At 42.2% G+C, this 27,916-nt stretch overlaps 3 protein-coding genes across 5 annotated transcripts; all 3 read left to right on the forward strand.

Moving 5' to 3' along the window:
- Window positions 1–597: 597 nt before the first annotated feature.
- On the forward strand, window positions 598–15,481 carry gdi2 (GDP dissociation inhibitor 2). Its single transcript, XM_076722306.1, has 10 exons — window positions 598–755; window positions 6,990–7,097; window positions 8,169–8,268; window positions 10,195–10,329; window positions 10,445–10,643; window positions 10,780–10,911; window positions 12,151–12,250; window positions 12,731–12,902; window positions 13,064–13,263; window positions 14,290–15,481. Exons 1-10 carry the CDS (start codon window positions 711–713, stop codon window positions 14,440–14,442), a joined length of 1,344 nt encoding a protein of 447 aa, XP_076578421.1. The 5' UTR covers window positions 598–710; the 3' UTR covers window positions 14,443–15,481.
- A 654-nt stretch (window positions 15,482–16,135) lies between these two features.
- Window positions 16,136–19,819, forward strand: asb13a.1 (ankyrin repeat and SOCS box containing 13a, tandem duplicate 1). 2 transcript variants are annotated; one of them, XM_076722026.1, is made up of 6 exons: window positions 16,136–16,245; window positions 17,019–17,206; window positions 17,580–17,736; window positions 17,825–17,959; window positions 19,134–19,325; window positions 19,412–19,819. In XM_076722026.1, exons 1-6 carry the CDS (start codon window positions 16,203–16,205, stop codon window positions 19,558–19,560), a joined length of 864 nt encoding a protein of 287 aa, XP_076578141.1. In that variant the 5' UTR covers window positions 16,136–16,202; the 3' UTR covers window positions 19,561–19,819. The 2 variants fall into 2 exon arrangements, with proteins under 2 accessions (XP_076578141.1, XP_076578142.1); XM_076722027.1 differs by lacking the exon at window positions 16,136–16,245 and adding an exon at window positions 16,357–16,454 and having other exon boundaries at window positions 19,412–19,703.
- Window positions 19,820–19,900: 81 nt separating this feature from the next.
- On the forward strand, window positions 19,901–27,779 carry LOC143314820 (ankyrin repeat and SOCS box protein 13-like). 2 transcript variants are annotated; one of them, XM_076722029.1, is made up of 6 exons: window positions 19,901–20,046; window positions 20,701–20,888; window positions 21,059–21,215; window positions 21,331–21,465; window positions 22,565–22,756; window positions 24,044–27,779. In XM_076722029.1, the coding sequence occupies exons 1-6, from the start codon at window positions 20,004–20,006 to the stop codon at window positions 24,169–24,171; spliced, it is 843 nt and encodes a 280-aa protein (XP_076578144.1). In that variant the 5' UTR covers window positions 19,901–20,003; the 3' UTR covers window positions 24,172–27,779. The 2 variants fall into 2 exon arrangements, with proteins under 2 accessions (XP_076578144.1, XP_076578143.1); XM_076722028.1 differs by lacking the exon at window positions 19,901–20,046 and having other exon boundaries at window positions 20,655–20,888; window positions 24,044–25,044.
- Window positions 27,780–27,916: the final 137 nt, after the last annotated feature.

Genomic DNA, 27,916 nt, shown 5'->3' on the forward strand with positions numbered 1-27,916 from the left:
GCCTTGAATATTTTAGGCTTAGTTTTAGGCTCCTGGAAATGAGATATCTACCTTCCTAGGATGCCTGTACCACAGTTATTATCAGTGTGTTGGCTGACAATCACCTTTAACCAGTCCTTTACAGACTAACTTAAGAGTGAGCAATACAGTAACTTCATGAATGTCACTGGGTTTACTTAACAGGTGTGCCAAGCCTGAATCTAAGCCATTAGATTCTGGCAACACAAATAGTGAAGTGAGACTACACTGCATGACCCAGGTTTACACCTCATTTGTTGTAGTTCCTCATATGATGATGATGAGTTCCTGCTACACTTCACCTATTGTAGAAATGAAATGGGTAAACCAATTGAACAAGAGTGACCACTGCCTCTAAATGCAGGGTGGGAAACATTAAATATACAATACAGGAAGGGACTCATATGGGAACTAATGGTAAAGTGAGAACTTAGGGAAAAGTTGTATTTTATGACTTGTCAACTTGCAGTGCCTGGGCTGCCCTCATTTGGCTGCGTGTTAGCTTCCTACATGGTGAGACTACTTCCTGTTACGATTCTTTGCGCCTCGTCTTCCAAATGATTGACGGCTGAGAAGCCACGCCCCTGGAGGCGCCTGACGCTGAGCTGCAGCCCCTTCACATTACCAGCCCCGCGGATCTCCATTTTCTTCTTTCCCGATATTCAGGAGCAGAGGAGTAAAGATTTGGAAAAATGAATGAAGAATACGACGTTATCGTTCTGGGCACAGGGCTCACGGTGAGAAAGAATCAATCGACGTTGTCTACAGCGCGGAAAAGATTTGCAACCTGTTACCAACGATAGCGGTTGACAGTTCGGCTTTGAGCTAATGGGGCCTAATCAGCAGGGCAAGCGCTAAGTAGCTAGCTTAGCCGCTAACCGAGAGTGAGTGACTACCTGTTACTTACTAGAAACTGAGCAAAGTAGCTAATGCTAACTGTTAGCACTATGCTACCTGCATTTGCTATAAGGGCAATGGAACGATTAAAAATACCTGTTACACAAGATGAGTCCGAACTGTTAGTCTGTTGCTGTGGTTACTAACTATTCTGTCGACTGTGAATGGACTGAGCCTCATTACCTAACCGGTTATTTGGAAGTTGGGCGCCAGTTCAGGCAGCTTTTCTTAGTCAAGATAAGATTATGCACGGATCATTCGTCTGCTAACGTTAGCCGACCTAAATTAAGCTAAGTAATTAGCCTGCTAACATCAAAAGTACGACGTGTCAGCTCCACCGATCTTTCGTCCACACTGCCTGTCTACTAGGTTGTTGACTTTATCTCAGTCATATTGTAATTTTCCTGGAGGCAATGTTGGCTACTAACATTTGATCAGCGTACTCGGCACTACAGTTCATAGCTAACTAACTCAGGCAATTTTAAGTTTCCGTTCTGCGCAGGTCCGTTTGGTGAACTCAGCACGATAGGGAGTAAAATTAAGTCTTCTAAACTTGTTGTAAAGCTAATTGTGACAAAGAAGCCTCAGCAGTCTCAGTGACTTTATCGATCAGACAGTTTGGGAAAAGAACGGACTGACTGCTAATCCAAAATAGCTGGATTACTTTGGACTCTGTAACTGTCAGTCAGAAACTGAAGCAATAGGTTGTTAACGTGTAACTTGAAGTGAAACTTCTTGCGTCCTGTAAGTTGTAGACTAAAAGTCAAAAAAAAAGATGATCCAGCATAATGTGCCGCGGCAGTTTACGAGCGATTGCAGGGTTTGTTTACCCGGAAATGAATTTTGTCAGCATTAACGATTCCGTAGCGTAATAAACCAAATTATACTCCTGACAATCCTCCTGACTTGCTGTCAGTTGTACGTGGCTGAAGCGTGACATGGATATCCCGTGCTGACTTCAGGACTTAATCGCAGGCCTATGGGCAACTTCCTGTCAACCTCAAGGCGCCAAATTCACTGCAGTTTCTGGACTGTTTTTAGTGTGGAGAACCTTTGTACACATTTTCAATGCTGATACAATCTGTGACTGAACAAACCCTTGTTCATTTTCTCTAAATTGATATTTGAAAAGCAGTGAACACTGACTTACAAAGTGTGTTGCTGCGGGCAGATGCAGCCTGGCAGAAAGGGGCCTGGTTAAATCTTGGTGGGCAGGGTGTTGATTTAGCTCACATTTGGGTGTGGTTCCACCAAGACTGAGGAACCGAAAGCACACTGTAAGTACTCTGTAAGCTCAGTTAAGTCAGAGCTAGTCTGCTCACCAGGCAGCCCGGTGAAAAAAAGCCCTGCAGAATGTGATTCAGTGCAGTTTCACATGATTGTAGTTCTGTTATGCAAATCTGTGATTTCTCTCCTGTACACCTCACAGTGTCCACTTTTGTGCTGCACACTAGCACTGCCATGTCTACTAAGTTGGCAGATTACACACAATTCTGATAGGCCTACAAATTCATCCTGGTCCTGTACATGTAGAATGGAGATGATTAGTTTGGCCTTTGTTTGTAGGGCTTTTGGTATTTTTGATGGGTGAAGTAGTTGGGGGATGGGGTTTCCCATCTGTCCACTTGTAATGACACAGGAGGGGAGTGGCTTGGCACAAGATATGCAACTGTACCTAAAAGCGGTCTGATTCACATTATGATGCACTTGGTGATCCTAATTAAGCATCTCATTGCCTGTAGATGAGCGAAATGAATAGGCAGCATTTCAGTGGTTGAGGCAGTTGTGAGTTTAGAAATATACAGAGACTGCAGTGATTGAGTGATGCAAAATCGCCATTGGTAGTGAGGAAAATATGGACAAATCATGCACACAGGAAAAACTCGATGGTGTAATGGAATAATATTCCACCAAAAGGAAAAGTTCTCCATTCAAGGCAGTATCTTGGTAAAAAAAAATATATAGCCGCACTCAGTTAAATGGAGCTAAAGCAATCAGTCTGTTGGTCTGTTATTTTGCGTTATTTTAATTATCAGTTAATCGTGAAGGCAGTGTTCAAGGAAAAATCCAAACCGTGTCTGGTCCCAGCTTCTTTGATGAGGATTTGTTGCACTTTATCTTATGTGACAGTAAACAGAATATATTTGCGTTTTGGACTGTTGGTGAGACAAAGCGAGACATTCTAAGTTTTCAAGTAGGACTTTATGAAATTGTGATTATGAACATTTCAGTTTTTTGTTTTGACTTTCTCTACACCAGTCAACAAAATATGAGGTTACTCCATGATAAAAATAATTTTCTTAATATGAGGCTAAATATACTGAAGTGTATATATAGTAAGATTGCTAATACTTTTCACAGTGCTCTATTACTTTTGCATTCTCCAGTCAGAAGTTTACAGTTACTGCTATCTTTGTGCCTGTTAAAAGAGGAAGTGGTGTTAAAGGAAAGGAAATGGGACACAATGCTTGCCTTCACTCACAATGTCAGTAATAATAAGAATAAGAAAGTTCACTGCATGTGGAAGTTTCATTCATAGCTCAGTCAAGTGATGATCAAACGGTCAGTAAAACCTTATAAAACATGCTGATGGCAGCACATTCCTATCTGACTTCATAAGCTTGTTACATGTTTTCAGTGTAGAACTTAAATGGACCATGCAACTAGGAGGAATACAGTGAAGTAAAAAGTGCAGTACAGGAAACCACAGTTTAGTTAAATACTGTACAGGACAGTATAAAAATGCTGTGATTGATTGTACTTTGTCAGGGTTGCAACTAACAATTGCTTTTCATTATTGATTAATCTATTATTTTTTATTATTATTCAACTAATTATTTTGTTTTTAAAGCAAAAGCAAATGGTGAACAATACCTGATGTCCAACCCACAGTTTAAAACCCAAAGATACTCAGTTTAAAATGATATAAACCAGAGAAGAGAAGCAAATTCTCACATCAGAGAATGTGGTAACAGAGAATGTCTTCCATTTTTGCTTGTTAATGGCCGCTGAAAGATTAATTGATTAATTTTTTTTCCAGCCCTAAACGTCCTCCTCTGAGAAAACCAGAACGGGGATTTTATGTAATTTCTCAGCTCTGTTGATCCTATGAGCCCGGTGGATTAAAGTCTGTCAGAGTCTTGTGACTTTAAACATTGGAAAGCGTGTTGATAATTTTCCATATATTAGAATCAAAGCTAGTACTGTCATGCTCTGATTGTGATGTTCTGTCATGTGATTGTGTCTTTTTGAATGGCAGAGACCCATCCAGCCCTTTCCTTCTCTGCTGGACTTTGCTGCCTTTCAGCCTCACTCTAATTTTTATGGGTCCCGCGTGTTAAAAATTGAGCTGGGACTGTATCTCTGGTCCCAGTGTGTTATACTGCCTTAATTTTCTGCCTGACTGTACACTGGATCAGTTTGTTTTCCTCTCTGTCAGCACAGCCACTACAATCTGGCAGAAGTAGTGATGACTAGGCTGCCCCCGGCTCTGTGTTAAAGCCTGTATTTATATAAGCGGCACCAGGTTGGCTTCAGTCACATGTCACCCAAAAGGAGTGACAGCGACACATCAGAACTGCTGTCTTTCCTAGAGATGTATCTGTAGCCGGACTGTACGTCCTTCAAGTCAATGGCATTGCAAGAGCATACAGTAGATGAAGCCCCGACATTTACAAATAGACATGATCGTATTTCACTGGGGCATGTGATATTTTGGGAGTGCACCTATGCAGAAGCTTGTTTGGATGTTGCAGGATGTAGAGACATACGTATGTCACTGAGGCACGATTAGAGCTTTGGTTAAATTTAGGTTGACCACATGTGCAGTAGACCACAGTGTTGCAGTGTTTTCAGACATCACTGCTCATGTTCACACAGGAAAAACAGAGTTTTTATAGCTGAAAGACAACACTTCATTTGCCTTTGATAGCAGCGGTATGTGCAGTACTGCCAGCTCAGCTTGTCAAAGATTTCATACGTGTCATTTGTTTGACAATTAGGTTAATAGTCATGAGTTGTCTTGTTCTGGAGACAGCGTGTTAAGTGAGCAGACAAATTTACTGACAAAAGTTACCAGAGTGCGCCCGTTAGCTGAACGGTTACAGCGTATGCTGCATGGCCGTAGCCAGTTGGATTCCAGCAGATGACCTTAATTGCATGTCATACTCTTCTCTCTCTCTCTTCTGCATCTTCTATGTCCCTATCCAGTAAAGACAAGAATAAGTAAAAGTTACAGATTAAGGAATCTGTGCGATAACAATCTTAGGGCCCAGTGAAATCTCATTATGTGTTTTCTGTCACAGTCTGTGTTTTATGATTAAAACATCATCAGACAGAGATGACAACATTTCAGCAGTCCAATAAGAAAATGTCCGAAATTTAACGAATATCAGTGAATTTGATGTAACACCACATGTACTGATTTTTTTATTGAATAGATCTTGTACAGGACAGCCTCCCTGTGTGTTTTGAACACACAGGGTAAGCTGATTTAATGCATTTTCTGCATCACAGAAATCATAGGGCCCTACCATCTTACAGGTCCATTGCATGTTACGCTGTGCGATATGGGTCCATTAAATTTTTAGATGCCATCTATTTGGGCCACTGTGGGGTGACTGTTCTGCTGGTGTGCTGGACTATAACTGGGTGGATCTCTAGAACTGCAGTTACTAGTTAATTAATCGATTAGTTAAGCTACAGAAAATTGATCAGTAGCTATCTTGATGATCAGTTGTTTCATTTTTTTTTTCAAATGAAAACTCTTCTCTTTGTTCTGTATCGCTGTATTCTAAATTTCAGTAATCGGCCTTGATCTCCAATAATCAGCCCTGAAAAACCATATTGGTTGACTTCAGTCTGTATACAAAGAGAGAGTGTGGGTGACAGCACGACAGTGGCAAATATGATGCGGTATTTTTTTTTTTTTTTTTTGTAATGTGAGAAACCAGTTGTACCACATAATCACATTGTACCATTGTTACGTTCAGTAGTAAAACTTGTTTTAGAGTAAAACCCACTTAGTCACATGATGCACACGCTATTTCCTCGGATCTACAAACCAGCTGCTGTAATCTTATTAAGGCCATTGGTCTGTGGGAATTCCAGACTCTGGCAAACATTTTCCCTCACCATTACCCAGCTTCTAAGACGGACAGCCCAGTGAAAGCTATAATCATCCTCCATGCTGCACAGAAGCATGTCAGACATTATGTTGGTACTGGGTGTGTCAGGACTGAATTGTTGCATGCGCCAATGGCTTGTCATGGTCTTGGCTCTGTCAACCTCAAAAATCATTTCCTATACTGTCTCTTCAGGCTTTTGTGTCCCAAGCCATCTTTAACATTACAAAGTGATGAAAAGAATGCGAACACAGGGACTCTGGGGAGTGTATTTAAAGCACAAATGGCCCAGTCATCTATCATACATCAGTTTAGTGTTGTGTCGGATGATGCTATGCACGGTATGACCATCATTCAGCCTTTGTGTTGGGCAGAAATGTGCAAGTCTTCTTTTTGGCTATCCAGTGAATTTAAATACCCGAGAAACCAATGTACTCCATATCACATAGATAATTGTGTGACAGCCCATAGTATATAGACATGCATCTTAACTACTCTGATGATACCCTATATACATCCAATATATCATAAAGAAGTCCAGTTCATTGATTTGCACTTGAACTTCAAAGTTTTTGGCATTTTTAGACGGTGTCTTAGAATCTAAGCAGGGATGTTGTGTTTATGTGGTCTGTGCATTAACGGTTAGGCGACCACGGCACCCCGAACTGTACAGTTATTTTCAACAACCAAACAAACTGAGCTCTCCAGTATATCACAGTATTGCAGTCGATGGGAACAAAACCGCTGACTGTGTGACAGATGGAGGTCATGTATTGAGACATGAGGAAAAACATCGACTGTTAAGAGCATCTGTCTCACGTTTAATGTGTTCCAAAGATGATTGTGTGCATGTTGATACAAGCTGAGTGCGAGGTACTGCTCCTGTGGATTTTTCCAGCATCCTGTTGATCTTGGTCTAATTCCTTCTTCTGTTTTGTTTTCTGCCAACAGGAATGCATTTTATCAGGCATCATGTCGGTGAAGGGGAAGAAGGTTCTGCACATGGACCGCAACGCCTACTACGGAGCTGAGAGTGCCTCCATCACGCCTCTTGAAGACGTGAGTAGATGTCTGATCCCGCTGGCTTGACTTAGTGACAGTGAGGAGGTTAAACTGGAGCAATGTGACGGTAATGCCCACTTCACAATTTTAGCTTCAGAGTGTCCGCTCTGTTTATCTTTCCGACACACAAGTTCTGATTGTAAGTTAGAGGGGAATGCATAGGAGACGGGAAGTGAAAAAATGAACTAAACAGCAACCACAGTTTCATTTGGTCTGTACCCTGTGGTTACTTACTGAATAAAAAAAAATACACAGACATCTTAGCCACACTCAGGTTATATCCACACAGATTTTCTGTACTGAAAGTTGGAGAAGATGATGTAGTGTTTGACCTACTTGACTTAAAAATCAGAGACCGTATTTGTTGATAAGGGTGTGAGTAATGAGGAATTACTGAAAAATCAGGCTGTAATAATCGATAAAGTTATATTATTATTGTTTAGACAATTCATTTAGGTCATTCCGTTAGAAAGACATATGATAGGCCGTATGTTTAAGTGTATAAGTGTGTAGCTCTGGAGTTGATTTTTCCTCTAGATGTCAAAATAAGAGATAATTGTTTTATTTTATGGAATCTCTTTGTAGCTCTCTCGTACCAACACCTACTCTTCTTTATCATTACCTCTCCCTCTATGATGACCAGGTTCTTGTTCCAACCTGTCATGGCCACCATGTTTTTTTTTTTTTTAACATGGTGGACGCTTCATTAAGCCTTGTTCTGAAAGACGAAACAGTGCGAAACGTTTTGTGAAATGGTATCTCCTGAAAATAGAGCTGATTTACTGCAGTAAGACCATCTTTTAACAGAGCATTCGACCAATTTAGCAGAACCCCAATGAGTGCTGACTCAAGTGGCATCACTTGACGACATCTGTTAGGCTTGACACAACTCCCTCTGGAGACACTGAAGGCCTGATACAACTTTTTTTTCCACCCATAAACAGGCCTCAGTGTGTAAAATCAGTGGAGTTCCCCTTTTAATGACTGCCCTGCTTTCTGAATTGCTCCTCTGGTGTCAGTTGATGGCTGTAGTTTGTGAGTGAAGTCTGTTTCTGTGTCTCCCCACAGCTCTACAAGCGCTTCAACCTTCCTGGCAAACCTCCTGAGTCAATGGGAAAAACCCGGGATTGGAATGTGGACCTCGTCCCTAAATTCCTCATGGCCAACGGTACGCTTAGATCACTCACCTGTATATCACATGCTGCTGCAGCTTGTGACTTCAACCTCTGACATTTAGGTGCAGAGTGTCTGCAAAGCGTCAAACAGATATCTGCAATATGTCTCTTTTGATGTGAACAGCTTCAATACTCATTACCTATTAGATCAGAAAGGCTGGCTTGTGACTGATGGCTGCATTGTTTCACTTGTAATTAAAACGAGGGGTCCCATGAGACATGTGGACATACAGTATGCTGTCACACAGCTATGAGACCCACAGAGTGTACAATCACATTTACAAATCAATTAAGAAGTGGTTTAAGGTGAACATACCCTACCATACATAGTCATGTTTCTTTTATTTGGGACCTCCATGCAAACAAAAACATCTGCCTCACATGAGATGACACTTGAGTTAAAAACAGAAGACTTAACAGTAAAACTAACTTTCTTTCAAAATCAAAGCTTTAAGGTCTCACATGAGAACAACAGAGATGCAGCAGAGGTGCATTATTGCCACTGCTGCTCTGTCGTCATGTCAGGATGTGGTAAGCAGCCCTGCTGCCAAAATCACATGACCCTGTGAGGCAGCTGGATTGCTAGCTTGTGCTGCCTGCCCTGAATATTATAGCAGAGACACTAAAGCCATTTTCTTACATTAACTCCAGACATTGTCCAGAGTTGCCCTTTCACACATGTAGCACATTTATGTGACAGATGCGTTCTCACGTAATGATGACTGTCTTTGTTTGTATTTGGATGCATCTGCAGTGTCATGGAAAGAGTGGAAAGCAATCCACAGGCATGCAGGAAAGAGTACGAAGCGGCTACACTCACACTACCATTATCAACAGAACAGAACATGAACATGTAACAGGTCAGAGGCTATGTCAGAGAGGTCTGTGCATTGTGTTACATACATCTACATCTACTCAAGCTAGTATGCTAACCAGCTAGCTACGGCTTGTCCTCTCATAATTCCACTTTGTACCTCAATGGGTGATAGTTTGTCATTATACCCCTGTATTTTCAGCTGGGAGCAGCGAGTTTGCTATGTTTCACAAGTGCTCTTTGCATTTTTACTGTAATAAATAATCACTTTTACATACAATATGGCTGTGTAAAGCTAAACAGGTGTGGATTAAGAGGGCGCAGTCGTTCCTGCGAGCAGGGTGACTAAGGATGTCACATTCCTGCAAGTTTGAGTCGTGCTCATTCAGCAGGTGTTTGATAAATTGATCACACTGTGTCCTTATTGTTGCACATATGGATAATGAGCATTGTCATCACTGACTCCATTAAGACTTATCCTGAAGTCTGTTTCATCCCCTCCGCTGTGGTCTCTGCTGCGAACAGGCGGTGACACAGAGGCAGAGAGGCCCCTTGGTTCCAGCCAATGGTGGCTCAAAATAATGTTGTGTCATTGGAAATGCGTGTGCACTTTGACACATAAACCGAAAGCTGCAGACTGACTGGCTGTTGTTGCGTTTATTTCTGCTGTGTGATTGGCTGTTAGATCTATCCAGATCAATGTATTTATAGATGTACATTTTTTCGTGATCCCCTAACGAGATCACCTAGTCATAGCTATAAGTTAGATACAAGTGGCAAATATAGTTTCTGCTGTACCAGCTCAATATCTGAGCTGAGAGGGAAGTGGATATGACATCCAGCGAAGAACTCTGGGTTGGAATTGAACTGGTAAGGACACAGCCTTGGTACATGGGGCACGCGCTCAGGTGAGCTATCGGGGTGCCCCTGTGTCCATGTGTCTCGTGCTAAGTCCACAATGCAATCATCGTTACAGGCCCGACTGCAGCTGAAAAATGTCAATGATGGGGCTAAAATCACAATAAATGGTTTCATGAAAGAAGTAACCGCCTGATTTAGTTTTGTTTTTTGTGAAAGTAAAGCTGATTTTTGCATCTCCTCTCAGGTCAGCTGGTCCGCATGCTGCTGATCACACAGGTGACCCGCTACCTGGATTTCAAAGTGATTGAGGGCAGCTTTGTGTACAAGGGAGGCAAAATCCATAAAGTCCCCTCGACTGAGACTGAGGCTCTGGCATCTAGTAAGTTATTGGAGAATGTAGTGACTGTCTAGATGTTCTGAAAATGTGTGGATACCCCAAGACCGTAGAGGAAATGTTTTTGATGTATTTGCTGCATGTCTGAACTCTCCTTAAGGTTTGATGGGGTTGTTTGAGAAACGGCGCTTCAAAAAGTTCCTGAGCTTCATCGCCAACTTTGACGAGAACGACCCCAAAACCATGGAAGACGTCGACCCCAAGAAGACCACCATGAGGGATGTTTACAAAAAGTTTAACCTGAGCCAGGATGTCTTGGAATTCACTGGCCACTCCCTCGCCCTCTACCGCACAGATGAGTCAGTGGTCTTTCTATTTCCATGATAAATGTTAATTTAATGACAACGTCATTACACACAATGTGATACCTGTCCACCAGGCTTGTAAAATAGTACAGTTTGTAGAGTTTGAAATGGCCCACCTCTCTCTCCTCAGGTACCTGGATCAGCCTTGCATCGAAACGATAAACAGGATAAAGCTTTACAGTGAGTCACTGGCCAGATATGGCAAAAGCCCATACCTCTATCCACTGTACGGCCTGGGAGAGCTGCCACAAGGTTTTGCCAGGTAAGGGACCCTCCTTTTAATACACGTGAAATATTTGTTATATCTGTGTGCCGCAGCATACAGGGTTGTGAGTTTGCCAGGGAAAAAAAGTGTTTGCACGAGGACTTTTAACTGCTTGAAGTAGCTTCTGCTAATTAGAGCAGCAGAAGTGTAAAATAGACCTCTTAGGACCAAAACGTTCACAATCTGTGGGTGTAAAGGAGCTAAACTAGGAGCGAAAAGTCCCTTTATGTGGTTCTTCTGCGTCATGACGTTTTTCCATGGTAATGCACGGTACAAGAAATGTTGATACTCGTTGCACACAGTGACTCACAGCACAACAGCACCAATCAGTGATGATCTGCCCCACAAACTCCACCTTAATAGTTTCGAAACCACTGGAAAGGATTCCACCGAAGCAGGGGTGTTTTTGCTCCCCTGGGTTGGCTTAAGTCAGATGGTTTTCAAGAGCTGAAGGTGGGGCAGCAGCAGCACTGGCAGAGACTGTGATACACAGCTCATGGAATTTGACTTTAAATGACTTTGACTGCTTTAAATTCTTTAGTGTCTTTTTTGCTGCAATTTCTATCAAAATCAGACATGATGGACTTAGTTTTATACCCTTCCCAGGGATATCATAGGCTCCGATGTCCACTGAATTCATGTGCGGAAATCAACTAAGAAATAATAGAAGGTGTTTTTTATATTTCCAGAAGTTGCCTGAGAATTATCACGTTTTTAAGTTTTCTTCAGTATTTAAGTAATCCATTTCTAGTTGTCTGCACATCCATGGGTACATTGCAAACAGGAATGCTTAATAGCTAATTTGGCACAGTAGGAAAAGCACAGTTGTTACTAACAACATTAATGATGGCTCTATTCAGTAAGCCATGACAGCGTGACGGTGACATATCCAAATGTCTTCTGTGAAAATGTTAGGCTCCTGGTATGGTGCATAGGGGCTCACTGATGTGGCATACTGGGAAATTAAAAGGGAAAGGAGACATTGATTTTGCTGTTGGCTCTAACTGTGCTTTCCCTGCTAGAATCTGTGATACCAGGAAATGAGCGATGTGAGTGGAAATGCTGAGAGGACTTTGAAAAAAAAAAAAAAGTTATGATTTCCCCTTAAAGCAGTAATTATCATTATTATTACACTCAGTTTCATATAGCTTTCATAGTTTTCATATAGCTCACTGTCATTCTCTCAGGTCATATCTTTTGGTGATAGAATCATCTCACCTTGTGCTTCCATTCCAGGCTGAGCGCCATCTATGGTGGGACATATATGTTGAACAAGCCCATCGAGGAGATCGTAATGGAGAATGGGAAGGTGGTGGGAGTGAAGTCTGAGGGAGAGGTGAGCGTGTAGTTCTCAAACGTGTTGAATTTCTATGTTAAACATCTGTGATTTGAGTGACCTGTGCAGCCCATTGAGACATTGTATGTGATATTTGACTTTACAAAAACTGGATGCGTACATACTGACATAGAAGTGTTGAGCTGTTATCTGTAGTTATTTCCATGCGGGAATATTGCAGGCAAAGAGGTTAATCAGTCGCAGTCTGCTGGAGGTGTGTGAGGAATAACTCACTACACATGACAGAGCTGAAATTAGATTTTTGCAGCATCCCTCACAAATCACTGACCTATTCCCACATCCTGTTAGATTTAATAACCCTTCAGAACAACTGTTTAGTTATGCTGGAATAACTTATGTTATATGTGACTACACAGCACTTAGTGCAGTTTCCTTGTTTGACCCTATAAACTGCTTCACTTCTTCATGAATAAGTCTCTCCCTTGACCTCTGACGTTTGGCTTTGTCTGCCCACCATAGATTGCCAGGTGCAAGCAACTGATCTGTGACCCCAGCTACGCCATGGATCGTGCCAAGAAAGTGGGTCAGGTGATCAGAGCCATCTGCATCTTGAGTCACCCCATCGGCAACACCGGAGATGTCAACTCTTGCCAGATCATCATCCCCCAGTATCAAGTCAACAGGAAGCACGGTGAGCGCACAAAGGGAATGAGCAGATGACTTAGACCTCATAAAATAATATATAATACATTATCGGCCATGAGAAGCCCGTAATTTTTGATTAACAGCATCCAGAAATCTGAAAAATCCATACCATGCATCTCTTACTAACTTTCCTCTTTCTGTTTCTAGACATCTACGTTTGTTTGATCTCCTTTGCTCACAACGTGGCAGCAAAGGGTAAATTTATCGCCATCGCCAGCACCACGGTTGAGACAGGTGACCCTGAGAAAGAGATCAAGCCAGCCCTGGACCTACTGGAGCCCATCGATCAGAAGTTTGTCAGCATTAGTGACCAGTATGCACCCACTGACATGGGCACCGACAGCCAGGTATGATCAGCGGGATGAGATGGCACATAAAGGACCGTACCACTGTGTTGTGCATGTTTTAACCCATTTACAACAAATCAGGTGCACTTTACGTAACTGGTTAACACAATGTCAAATAGAATAGTGAAAAGTAATTTTAGATGTCTCAGTTGATGCATCTTTTATCACTAAATGTCCATTAGGTTGGAACAGTTAAAGCACTAACCATGTACCAGCGTGTGTTCAGCCAGGAACCTTTTGCTTCATGCCATCTCTACTGTGAAATCTCTAATAATAAAAGCATAAAAATACCCCACAAAAAACAAAAAAGGTCAGCAACCCAGTCCTGGTGAAACTGATGGTTTTTCACCCATGTATGCATATTTTTCTCCATTAGGCAAACCAGTGAAATCAGACTTGAAAGGTGTGGAATACTTTCAGTGATTTGTCCTTTGTGGGTTAAAACACGCACTGAAGAAGCTGTTTTGTGGTCTCAGCACCAAACAGTTTGAGGATTACTGATGTAACTGTGCAGGATTGGTCATGTAAAAAATCATATTGAGTAAATATTCCCAAAAATCCCTAACGCTACATATAACACACAACACTGTTACATAGCACAGTGCCAGACCAGCTCAGTTTTATTTCCGCTCATCCTATTAGCTGTACTCATCATGCATATAATGGTGGTTTTTACATTTAACAGAACGATTCATTTGCCTCGCCTGTCGCTCTTATGTAAGAACATGCCCTCTTTGCACCACCGTGTATAAACGGGGGAAGTTAAGTGAGAAAAATATCCTGCACAGGAAACTTTTCTGTCATCTGTTTCCCTCCTCCTTTAAAGAAATATCAGTTTAATGGTTTAATAGAGAATTCTTACTGTCCTTATGTAAACTTTTTATTTTTCTTGTATTGACTCGAGGCTTCATTTAAGAATCAAAACTATGAAATCAGACCCAGACTGTTTATTCATCTCTGTGCAGTGAAGGAATACTTTGATTAAAAGGCTTCTTTGACTGTTTTACCTTGTTTTCTTCTCTCTAGATTTTCATCTCCCGTTCGTACGACGCCACAACTCACTTTGAGACCACCTGCGACGACATCAAGGACATCTACCGGAGGATGACGGGCTCAGACTTTGACTTTGCCGAGATGGAGCGCAGGAAGCAGGACATCTTCGGCGACGCTGCAGAGTAGACGCGAAGTGTCAGCAACACTCCTGATTATCAAAGACGACGCTGCCGACAACTGAAATCTTAAAATAGAAAACCTACACAAAAACGTACACACCAGTGGGCTGGCTGATTTTCCAAGTATGGTTTGCCCATTGAGGAAGTTCATGATACATAGAGAGATATGATATAGTATTGTTGGATAGGGTTCAGGGAGGGAGCTATGCTTTTTCAAATCACATTCAGATGGTTGTTGCACTAAATAATTATGCCTAATATACAGTAATACCCTACATTCTTCTGCCTCATCGTGTTCCGATGATGCTTAGTCCAAAGATGCCAAATCAAATGATTCATAATCCGTAGTATCCAACAGAGTTGTTGTGTATTCTGGGGGGGGGAGCAAGTCTTTCTGTCATTGTATAAAAGGCGTTTGGAAGATATATAATATCCAAACATCAGTTATTTAGTCTCTGCAGGTATTTTTTTCATGTCAGGATGAGAGAGGTGGCTTGGCTTTGTGCGTCTGAAATACATCATGTGAGTAGCTCAGTGTTCCTCAAGCACTTTTCAGGCCCAGCAATGGAAGACCGCCACGTAAGGGGGCACCTCAGCTGATTATATTGTCAGATTTTGTGAAATTAAAGTGGTTAACGAGGTTTCTGGGCTTGATAATATTAGTCCTTTTAACCCCTTTCTTGTCTAATGTCCAGCACAGCCAGATACATATCATAAGCCAAGCCACAAGGGTGACTGCAGTCCAGCATAAACCACCTGAACCTGTTTTCAACAGCTTGATTTACTATAACGCATCAGAGGAGATATATTAGTTCCTGTATTATGCAAAGTGATGGATGACCTGAGCATTAACAGCAGATTAATGGAAGTGTGGTTGACTGTAATTGCTTAAGAAGGACCAAATGTGTACTGCAGCAGTATTGAATTGATGAGAGCCCTGTGATATCCTCGGTTGTGAACAACTTGAAAAAAAAAAAGTAAAAAAACACAATGGGCTCAAATGATTTCTGTACTGCAAAGTAAAAACAACTTTGTCAAAAACCAAAGCTGTGTTTGAGTTTGAATCCATTCTTTTTTATGGTTTAGTGTTTGTGTGGAATGAATGATGACACAAGTGATATAAACCTCCAGATTTCTGCTGCTCACAGCAGCTTTCAAGTGATGGTGAGGGCAAAGGTGAACCAACCCTGAACTTCAGACGGACCTCAACAATATAAGAGGTTATTAATTGACAATTGTATGTCAATTAATAACCTTTCAGATTGTTGCATTGTGACATTCAGATGTTCTTTAGAGGAGCTGTAGTGTTATTTTATCTGTCAGGTATGGAATTTGTTTTATGACACGAAACGTTTTACTTACAGTTTGAAATTGCAGCCACAATCCAAAAATAGGATAAATGAAAAAGGATGTTGGGGAGTGATTCTAACCAATGAGAACCAGCGGAATTAATTAAATGATTAATAGCTTTTTCCAGATAAGCAGGGCACACAAAAAGTTAAAGCATATGTCTGGTTTATTACATCAGTTTAGTCATGAAATGTGTCTTTTTGCACTACTACATGATATCTTTAAATTCCTGTGTTGTGTATTACCGCAGAGCAGAAGTGTCATGTCATACAAGTCGCAGCGACTCACCCTAACCCAGTAAAACTACGACTCCCAGAATTCTCTGCTGCCTCTCCATTCGGCACTAGCAACGTCAGCTAATATCGTGAGCTTTCTGGTTCAGCTGGAGGCCAGCATAAAGTGTTTTACCGGTAAAATATGGAAATGACACCTGCACGCCGTTCGTTTCTTTGCGATACCGGTGAGCTCTGTTGATAAATTTCATAACAGCTTACACGCCAGCAAAAAAGGTTGGCTACCTTTAGAATGCGAAGAATGGCAGGCAATTTTGTTGACACCGTGCTCGCGACACTCACTTTTTCTGTCATGTGTAAAATGACAGAACAACCGATATATACATATAACAGTGCCAACCATGACAGTAACATATAGGCTACTGAGCAAGTAAAGGTAGGCTACATGACACTAATTAATACAAAATACTCGATTATTTCTATTATTAGCAGTTATAACAATTTTAATAATGTCAAGAAAGTATGCCAGGACAAACACACGTTAGGGAATATAAAGAAATTTCTGTAGAAACTGCACTAGCTGAGAAGCACATAGTAGCTAATACAGTTAGCAACTACGACTAATACAGTCATTTCGCTAGCAGTTCTTCTTCTTCTTCTTCTTCTTCTTCTTCTTCTTCTTCTTCTTCTTCTTGCTTAGCATCCAGGGTGAAATATTGTTGGAACAGCCACTTAAAGCAAGGCAAAGCTAACGTTCGTATTATTATTTTTTTATGAACATGTACGCTTTTAAGCAGTGCAAAGACTAATGTTTATTGCTTTGACATGTCGAAAACAAATAAAGGTAAAGGTAAATAGAGTTTTATGGAGCACATAACAAAACGCCTTTATGAAAAGCTTTTTAAACTTGTGCAAGTATTTACATTAAAACACTGAACAAAGCTTTCATTGTACCCATGTAATAGTAAAATAACTGTTTATGTGTTATTGTCTGTATGAGGTTTCTGGGCAGACCGGACTGCCCTGCATGAAGCAGCGTCCCACGGCAGAGCCCTGCAGCTGAAACAGCTGATAGAAAGTGGGGCATCGGTCAACATGGTGACGGTGGACAACATCACTCCGCTTCATGAAGCCTGCATACAGGCTCGTCCAAACTGTGCCCGGCTGCTGCTGGAAGCTGGAGCCCAGGTGGGATAAAACTCCATGGTCCAACCCTCCCATGTGGAGGAGCAAACATGCACTGAGTAGATATGATGAAATAAAATGTGCAAATAACTTGGAGCACCTTATCATGAATAGCAGTATGAAGTGATGCAATCTAGTGCAGCCTTTGTGAAGCAGTGTATATTCTCAACGTTACCATATATATGAGTCGCTGCCTCTGACAGTGTAATTAAAAAACTAAACAATATTTAGATCATACAGGTGTTAATGGTATATCCACCCACTATTCACATTGTGATGTTTCCAAGAAGAGTAACATCTGCCACTATTATGCTGACAGTTAATCTAAAGTTGTGTGGAAAGAATAAAATGGGAATTGTTACTGTGATTCTTCCAGGTGGATGTACGAACCATCCATGGCAGCACTCCTCTGTGTAATGCCTGTGCTTCTGGCAGCCTGGAGTGTGCCAAGCTGCTTTTGCAGTACGGAGCTAAAGTTAACCCATCCCTCACAGCTCTCACTGCCTCACCACTCCATGAGGCCTGCATACAAGGTAAAGCCTTTGCAGCAATAAGACCACGTTCAACCAGTCATACCCCATCAGACACCTTCACTGTCAGCTAAACTTTACTGCCCTTCAGGTAATGTTGAAGTGGTGAAGTTGATGATAGCCAGCGGTGCCCACCTGGAAGCATATGACGTCCACTTCGGTCCTCCCCTCCACATCGCATGTGCCAAAGGACACATAGCCTGTGTCAAGGAGGTGCTTAAGGCAGGTCAGCAATAAGACTGCAGGTCGGAGAGTGTGTGAATGGTGGTGTCATTTTTTTCCCTTGCCTGCCTTATTTAATCCTGTTTGTCACTGATTTCTCTCACTACACACTCCTGCAGGCTGTCGCAACCAGCTATATGTAAGCTGAAAAGCAGTTTGAAAGTCTTAAGGGAGTTGGGCTACAACTTAGACTTAAGACAGAACTTAAACTGTACGCCTGTGCTGTACAGGTGTAAGTCATTCCTTATTAACTGCTGTCATGGTGAATGTTAGAAAGATGGGGACACTATGGATAGAAAAGCCAGAGGAAAGTCTTCTTGGATATTTACACTGGCGAACATTTCCTGTGTCAGACTACATCCCTTTACATTTAATGTGACACTGGCATGAAAGCTCTGTATTGTGCTGCATGTACTGTTGTTGGGAATAAGTGTGATTTTATCGTGCATTCACGTGAGGAAACGGCTGCCTGGCACCACTTAGTTGCTTGTATTAGAAAGTTGCAGCTGCCTTTGTGTTGAGTTTTGTTGGTGTGTTCGGTTGTTCAAACGGAAAAACATACATTATTTTCACCTTTTTCATTAAACAGACTATTGTGCTTAGGTCTCTTAATTTAAGTCACTAGAGAGTAGTGTCGTTCTCTCCCATTTTAACTGAATGATGCAGGAGATGAAACATCATTCTCTGCCATAATGTTTTCATTATAGTGAGCTTAGTTAAAGGTTTCCCCTAAAGTTTTTGACCTCTAGCAGCACTGTGGAGCTGTTTTTGTATGAATGGGTCCCTGTTTTGTGTATGTTATGACATGTTATGCAGTCCTGCCAGTTGTTTCATGTTGTTCCACTGATGGACAGGCAGCAGAAATGTGCAAAGATATGCAGCGATGTGCCAGCAAAGGCAGGGAAGAAGACTGCTGGCAAGTAAAGGTGGATGTAAACAATGCTGGATTTAAAATACGTTAACAGCTGATGAAGGAAATAAATTAGAACCGTTTGTTTGACTGAACAAAGAGGTGAGTTTAGCATGAAACTTAACAAGATAATGTCATCTGTAATAGCACTGTGTGAGGATGGATTTTATTTGACCACAATTACAGGATCTACTGAAACACTCGGATCATTTCAGGTGAAATGAATCCATAAATCAAACAGACCTAAGTTCATCTCAACTTCCTGCAGGTGCCAATGTTAATTCAGTGAAGTTCCACGAGACAGCTTTGCACCATGCGGCACGAGTCAACATGGTGGACATGATCGAGCTGTTGGTGGAGTTTGGAGCCAATGTGTACGCCAGCGATAACCTCAGTAAAAAGCCTGTAGACTACACGACACCTGTGTCTCCCACTTACACCTGCCTCACCTTTTATGAAAGTAAGTTCATGCCCGGCTTCAGAGCGCTGTCAGCAGCCTTTTGAATCATGATAACTTGCCTTATGAATGCCTCTTTTTCTCCACAGGTAATCCTCTGAGCCTGCAACAGCTTTGTAGAATCACTGTGCGGATGATGCTGGGTACTAGAGCCTCAGAGGCCATAGGTCAGCTGGACATATCCCACCGCATACAAAGCTACCTCCAGTACTGTGATCATCCCACGTCACTGGAGTGAAGGGATCTTTAAACCTGTGGGAGAGACTGATGTTTGATTGGACATCTAACATCTGTAACAAGAAGCATCATGGACAGCATAACTGTGTATAATTTCAAACATGTTGCGTTTCCACTATATTTCTTGAAGCCATGTCATGTGACTCCGGATGACGCCATCATTGCGTCTTAAATTATGTACATGTCCTTATATTGTAATATAATGTGTATTATGTAGCATTATTTATCCTGTCGTAGAATAAATATTTCTTGCGTTCTTCACGGATCATGAAATAACCTATTTGCTCTAAACACTACAAATCCCAGCTGGTACTTCGAGTTCCAGGTACATCACGTGACTTCTGCCGCATGTAAACATTACCAGGAGGCGGCTGTTTACAAACATCTCGAGTCGCTGTTTCAGCACTAACGTTGTTAATTCTGCGCGGAGAGAACAGCCAAAGGATGGAAATCGAAAATGCTCGGCCGTATTTCTTTGGAGACACCGGTGAGTATGAAGAAAAGACGACATGGCCGGTGTGACTGTCGCGTTTTCGATTGTTGACCCAGTTTGACGTCGGAATGTGTGGTCCGACTGGCAGCGGGCAAGCTAGTAAGCTAGCAAGCGTTAGCTAGCCTCAGCCGGCATTTTTACTGTGGCTAAAGCTGATACCGACAACTGTAATATATGTGTCGTAACTTGTCATTGTTGCAATTGGCCTCTCTTACACCTTTTTGCATGTTTTGCGTCACTAGAAAAGGTGTATAATTAGCTTTGTGACAAAAAACTTCGAGTATGGGAAGATGACACTGGAAATAACAACGTATGCAGTATGTAATGTATAACATACGCACTCGACATACAGGCCTACTATGTTTGTGTTCAAGTCAAATTTGAGATGAATATCAACTACTTGCACATAGTTAATAATCATGTCACACTTATCAAGCATGATATTGAGTAGTATTATAAAAATTATGTCTATTATGTTTGAAATTAATACTTATTGGTATTTTGAACCTTTCAGAAATGTTGCTTAAAGTGGTTTACAATAAACAAGACAATTACACCATACTACAAGAACAATAAGAGGCGATGTTACTGATTTATTACCCATGTCTGCATGTACATTGTGTTCTGCTGTCACTTGTGTCCCTGCAGGCTGCTGGTCAGAGAGAACAGAGGTGCACAAGGCAGCGTCCCTCGGCCAGGCCTCCCAACTGAAGCACCTCATCCAAAGCGGAGCTTCAGTCAATGTCGTGGCCGTAGACTCCATCACACCGCTGCACGAGGCCTGCCTCCGCGGAGATGCCCAGTGCGTCCAGCTGCTGCTGGACGCTGGGGCCCAGGTGAGCCAGGGACACAGATCTGCCATATCATGGGTGACTTCTTACAAACCATTAAGTTCAGAACTGTGACGCTCTGATTATTCAGTTAATTTAGAAGGAACAAAACAAAAGATTCATGTAGATATTTAAGGACTTCAGTTTATAATCCTGTGTCACGTGATGCAACTCAGGTTGATGCGAGGAACGTAGACGGGAGCACCCCGCTGTGTGAAGCCTGTTCGTCTGGTAGTTTGGAGTGTGTGAAGCTCTTGCTGCAGCATGGAGCCACGGCCAACCCTGCCCTCACCTCCCGCACGGCCTCGCCCCTTCATGAGGCCTGCATGGGAGGTGAGTGCCTCACACTCCCTTCACATGCTGCACCTTTCCATTTCAGCCAAATCCAGTTTCCCACAAATAATCTTTATAAGTGAACCATTTCTGACACAATTTTGTTATCATTCAGGGAACTTGGATTGTGTGAAGCTCCTGATTGGCGTGGATGCTTGTCTGGAGGCGTATGACCTTTACTACGGGACCCCGCTGCATGTGGCCTGTGCTAACGAACACACAGACTGTGTTAAAGTGCTGCTCAACGCAGGTGAGTGTCAGTGCAAACCAGGATGGGGAAGTGCACTAAGCCAGATGTTGCATGGCTTTACATTTAGCTCATGCTTGCATGGTTACTGCTCTCAGATTTTGCAGGTTGTATCTTCGACAAATATATTAGTTTGTTTAGATTTATTTCCTAACTTCCAGGAAGCCGCTATTTTCAATTTTTTCAGTACTGTTTGAAAATCAATGAGCAGGGAGTTGAATTGCAGATTTTTTGGGGTAAAAATTGCATCATAATCCATGGACAACTTTCTAAACTCTTCCTTGTTGGTGCATTTTACAAGCATCAGCATCAGTTCCCAAATGCTCACATTCTTCTTTTATGGTGGCAGTGTTTGCTTATTGTTGGTGTTACAGCTGACCTTGTTATTAAATGCATGTTGTTGGATAAGAATGTGAATTTTAATTGTTTTGATGATTGATTTGACAAAATGATGCATGTTCCTTGGTTAGCAGTAACATATAACCTTTAAAGTTCATGAAGGTTTCAGGATAAGAAGTGCAGTATTCTATATTTTAATGCCAAAACCAATGAATGTGCCCTGCTAACATGTATTGTGTGTCTATCAAAACTCAATATATCTTACAGTGCCATAGAGCTTTATTATTGTCCAAAAATGATTTAAAACACATCAGCGAACCACTGTTCTTCTGGGTAATGTTGCTTCATTACCGTGAACTCACTGTAGATTATTTTGACTCAGTCCCACATGCACCCTCCTGCTTCCACAAACACTTACTAGGGCCTAGAGCACCAAATCTGTATTAATCCATCGCTGCAAATAGTCCCCCTGAAATGCACTCTTTCATCCTGTTTGAGTAATGTGTATTCAGAATTCCAGTGTTTACTCATTTTGGGAAATAACTGAACCTTTTTTAATAATTACACCACATATATGTGAAAGCTTTATATATTTATGTTCTCAGATGTGGGACTTGAGCTGAAAGCCTCAGACCGGGTCGGGAAGTCAGAAAGTATCGAGAGATGGCCTAACACATTGTTGTTTTTGGTCTTTTCGTGAAATTTGTTTACAATAATAATATAATATCAAGTTGCGTTGACATTAATCTTCTTTTGCTTTCAGGTGCTAAAGTGAATGCTGCCAGGCTACATGAGACTCCGCTGCACTACGCTGCTAAAAACATGCAGGCAGAGATGATAGAGATACTGGTGGAGTTCGGTGCCAACATCTACGCCAGAGATCAGCAGGACAGGAAACCTATTGACTACACCACGCCAGGCTCTCCCTCTGCAGCCTGCCTACAGTTTTATGAGAGTAAGTTATCCACAGAAGTCAGGGCTGCATGGAAAACAAACATTACCCTTTAGATCTACCAGTTTGTGTAGATGCCTTAAATCCTGTACAACAGTGTAGTGTCGATGTGGTACCAGCAGGTGGCAAGCAAGGATCGCGTTTCACTTCCAGGAAGTCTCAGACAGATGACACCTGTTGCTTACCATGACTCTAATTTACACATCAGGCCACATTAACATCTCCGCTGTAACTGGATGCATATGAGAAGGAGACTGTTTACACCTCCTGACTGAAGTGACAGAACTTTATATAGAAAGTGGAGTCCAGCAGTTTTTAAACATGAAATACAAGAAGATCAAGGTAAAAAACAGGTGAAACTATTTCCAAAATAACATATTATGTATGTATGACTAAGCGAATACCTCAGGCAACAGAAACCTGATAATGCAGAAGGAAGGAGGACCAACCATCATGGGATGACAAGCCCCTTCACAGCATGTACCACCGCCAGATAGAGGAAGTGGCTGATATCAAGAAATCCTACCAGTGGCTGGAAAAGGCTGGACTGAAAAGTGCGCAGAAGCACCAATCATGGCTGCACAAGAACAGGCCCTCCATACAGAGTCAATAGAGGCAGAGGTCTACCACATCAGACAGGACCCCAGGTGCAGGCTGTGGAAAGGTGCTCTTGAGACAGTTCAGCACATAGTAGCAGGGTGTGAGATGCTGGCAGGAAAAGTGTAGAGAACGCCATAACCAAGAACATCTCTACTGAGTGTAGGCTGGAAGCCCCAAGGTCAAAATGGAAGACACCTCCTAAGGTGGTGGAGATGACAGAGCGAAGATTCTGTGGGACCTCTAGATCCAGACTGACAAGATGGTGGTGGCTAACCAACCAGACATTGTGCAACAGAAGGAAGCAGTAGTGCTAGACATAGCGACCCCGAGCGACCGCAACATCAAGCAGAAGGAACACGAGAAGCTCGAAAAATACCAAGGGCTGAAAGAGGAGCTCGAGAAGATGTGGGGAGTAAAGGCAACGGTGCCAGTAGTAATTGAAGCAGTGACCCACAAACTGGGGCTTCAGCAGGTTCCAGGAAGAACATCTGAGGTCTCTGTCCTGAAGAGTCCAGTCCTAAGAAACAGCTAAGATACTGCACAGAACCTGCAAACTCCCAGCCCTGGAGGACCTGAACTTGAGGAAGAGACACTCAACAGGGGGATTTATTTGTGTATATGTATATGTATATATGTGTGTGTGTGTGTGTTGTGAACACTTATATCTCATTCTTTTTGTTCTGTCTGTAGCCACTCCAATGAGTCTGCAGCAGCTCAGCAGGTTGGCGGTGAGGAAGAAGCTGGGAACCAGGGCTCTGAAGGTCGTGGGTCAACTGCACATCCCAAAACTCATCATCAGCTACCTCTGCTATCAGTAGCCGTATTTTGAAGCATCGCATCGGAAAAGATTGATGGTAGTGGAGACTTTTGAGAAAATGTCCTCAATTTTTGCAGTTTTTAGGCTAGCTTGAGGTGGCTTTGCCTTTTTTTTTTTGGAGAAGAGTTGATATGTTTAATGGAAGATGGAAACACCTTTTTGGAATATGTTTTGACTCACATGACTGGTGAGTCGTTTCTGCTCTGAAAGAAGAAGAAGAAACCTCTCCTCACTGCTCCCCCACATCTGACGTGACCTCACATTAATACATGATTCAAAGAGAAATGTCACATTTCCTTCAGGTATTCTACTTTTTTTTGGCACCAGTCAAGGTTTCTAACTGGAGAATTGGCGCCACCTACTGCTTATCTCGATGAATTGATAATAATTGTGTAATGTAGTGGATAGAAACAGGCGTTCATTCACCATTTTTTTTCTGGAATTCACTTAAAATTTGCACTGCGTTTGGATGGACACACAGTTGCAGAGTGCTGCTCGGAGCATCAGTGCTCAAACAAAGACTGAAGACTCACAGATCTGCCGCACAGTTTGGAAAAAATCACAGCAATGGTGCCACAGCGTTAGATATGATCATAACAGCTTCAAGCACACGGTTAAACAGTGGGGCTAAGATAAAAGAGTGTTCTAGCTCCTCTGTTGGAGTTGTTTAAGTGCTGTATTCCCCGAACTGAAATTCATTTACGCTACATCTAAGCAGGTAAAAGATCAACTATAATGTTCAGAGAATAAGCAGTTTTCAATCACTAGAACTAGAAATCCTGCCAGTCTGGAATGTGTACACATGGCCAGGATCAGACTGTAAGATATCAGTCCAGCGATGCAGTGGTTCCCAGAGTGTCAGGGGTGCCATGACAAAAAAGAATTTCTGTGCCATGTCTCAAGAAAAGTTTGGGAACCACTGCAGTAATGGCCTGCTGAGAGGAAATAATAAGCCTAAAATAGAATTCCAAATAACAGCTACTTTTAGACAGAGCTGCGCTCACCACCGCTTGCTTTTGTTTTCCTTCATTATAAACTCTCCCAGTCACTAGCTTCGTCTGGTAAACACGAGCTCACTCTGTGAAAGGGTTTTTTTTTTTTTTGGTGTTGCCAGTGGAGGCACCAGTGTGTAATCTTAAGTATAAACTGCAGCTATAAAAGTCTTAAATAGCATTCAGTGTTTGCCATTTAAATAAACAGAAGTCTGAGTTGCTTATAAGAGGACAGTGTGCTTCTAATATTAGCGAAGATTTTTAGATGGTTATTTATTGAGTTAGAGTCAGAGCTCAGGGAGAGAAAGATGACATATGGTGTTTGGCGACAGAGGCAACATCTGTCGTCTTTCTTTTTGTCAAGAGTGCTGGATGAATCGTGGATTAGCAGCGAATGCACACGAGAGTCGCTAAACTCGCTGGAAATGCTGAGTAGCAGTTAAAATGTGAATGAGACATCGCTCAGTCAACATTCCCCGGATCACTAAGGGCTTTTTGATGTAACAGCGGCAGGAATACCGCTGTTGTCACAGCAGCGCTCGGAGTGACACACTCCAGATGCTGCTGAGCCTCGTCTCAGCTTCCTGTGATGCAGCCCACGCCTGGAGACCGCCTTTGTTTGATACAGACAGTGGAGTTTCAAGGAAGCAGTGATCCTGGCTGCCTATTTATAGCTCTGTCGAGCCTCTGTGTCTGCTTGTAGAGAGGACCCAGAGAGCTCAGTGAGGTCTTAGTATTTGTAGATGGAGGTGCCAGAAGGTGTTTATGAATTCCAGAAAGTTTTCCTCTAAATTGACTTGACCTGTTGGGAAGTTTCATAACTTTCATTCGTCCGTGGAGGTTGAATCAGGCCAAGCACCCTCTTTATGATTTTGTTGCGTGAAACTTAACATAATTTACTCTTTAACAGCACATGACGTGATGAAGTTTGTCTGTGGCTGCACATTCTTGTTGTAAAGTCATGTATGTTTTTAGGTCAGGTGTGATTTCTGTCTCTGTTTCTCCTCAGACCAAAACATAAATCTACAAGTTTAGTTGCTTTTTCTCTGCCTCCTCCTTCCTCTTCTTCTTCTTCTTCTTGTCCGGTTGGTGATCTTAACTTTAGCTGCTGCTGTTCTCACCTTCACGGCTTTAGGACGTGTTTGTACAGGAACACGCATTCGCTTTTTAACAGTGAAGCTTAGTCACAGGGATTCAGGATGCTCAGCTTTTGCTTGTATTAAAGCTGCATTAGGGCAGAATTTGATGGGAGAAATTCAGTCACATTGAACGGGGAAACCTCTTACCAGGACAATCGGCTTCTCCCAGAGTTAGAGCTCATAGCTCAGCTGCTAACAGCCACTGTTCTGTTTCCAGAGGTAATCAACATCCCACCACATAAACCTATTGGGCACCAGTGACTTGTTTTTTGGTACTGGTGTAAAGTGCATGCAAGTACACTGTAAAAAATGGGGTAAAAATGCAGAAACACTGATACGGTCCTGTAGTCCGAGCCTTTAATCTGCATTACAAACAGTAAAACTACAATAAGCAAATGTCCCCAAGACATGGAACACTTGGTCTTAAGATCTTTTTTGCACTTTCCCCCTTCGGGCCGTTTACTGACGTCACCCTTCAGGATTTTTGAATGTTTTAGCTCACAGTTTCCAAATCTTTAGTTCATACCTGGAGCTGCCAGCGGGAACAGTTACCTTACGTACTTTAAAAAGAGGCCGTCTGTTAGCCCTCATGGAGGTCTGCACCTGTGTGTTGACTGCTTTATCTATCAGACCTTTACAGGGCATTCAGAAACAATTCTTCATGCCTTCATCCAAATCTCTCAGTGCACTCCCCTCGTTTGGCTGCCTCCCTAAACGTGCCCATGCTGCACGATGCTGGCCTGAGTATGGAGCTTGTCGACTGCACTCCATAAATATGCCAGGCGGCTGCAATTTGTTTAATCAAAATATAGATTCCTCGAAATTGATCTTCCATCACTGAAGGATATTTTGACCGGTTTCCATGCTACAAAAATGCAAGTCTGGCTCATTATAACCTTGGCCCCATAAATAATGTTGAAGCACAGCATTCTCCTTCTTCCCATGCAGCCTTCCCTTTAAGACTTGTTCAAATGTCTGACCCTGATACCAATTGGATTTCAGCTTATGGCCTAAAATAACCACTCCAGCCTGCAGAAGGGACTGGACGGAGCAGAGGAGAGGAGGGCAGGCATGCAGGGAATGTCCAGTTATCCAAGGGGAGAAATGGTCGTTCCTTAATAGGAACGCTGATCCTCAGGTCGAACAAACGAGTGGTTGGCTTGTTTTGAAGCTTTCCTGCTGGTTCGTCACATTAAACAGCGCCGGCAGTTCTCTTGGTTTAAGTGTTTTCTTATTAAACTGAATAAAGTCAGGCTGAATCTGCTCTGATGAACAAAGCACACGCAGTTTTCTGTTTAAGGTGCTACAAAACACTGATGAATCATCCCACAAAAATGAATATGTTGATTTATTGAATAAATTGTGCCGTTGACGTGTTTGTTGTCCTCGCGTTCCTTCATGACTCTGGCTGTCTTACAAAGGACGTTTTGCACGTCTATTCATGTTCTGCCACTTGATTAAAATGAATGCTTGACTATATGCCCTCATGGTGGTGTCTGGCTGTCTGGCTGTCTGCTGCCAACTTATTCTTGCAATAACAAACCAAGAACATGATAGATGCTTCGCACCAACAACACAGCCTCTGGTTCGTACTGTGCTGCAAGATGTCTAATAT

Source organism: Chaetodon auriga, chromosome 22 (assembly GCF_051107435.1).
Source record: "Chaetodon auriga isolate fChaAug3 chromosome 22, fChaAug3.hap1, whole genome shotgun sequence".
Lineage (NCBI taxonomy): Eukaryota > Metazoa > Chordata > Actinopteri > Chaetodontiformes > Chaetodontidae > Chaetodon > Chaetodon auriga.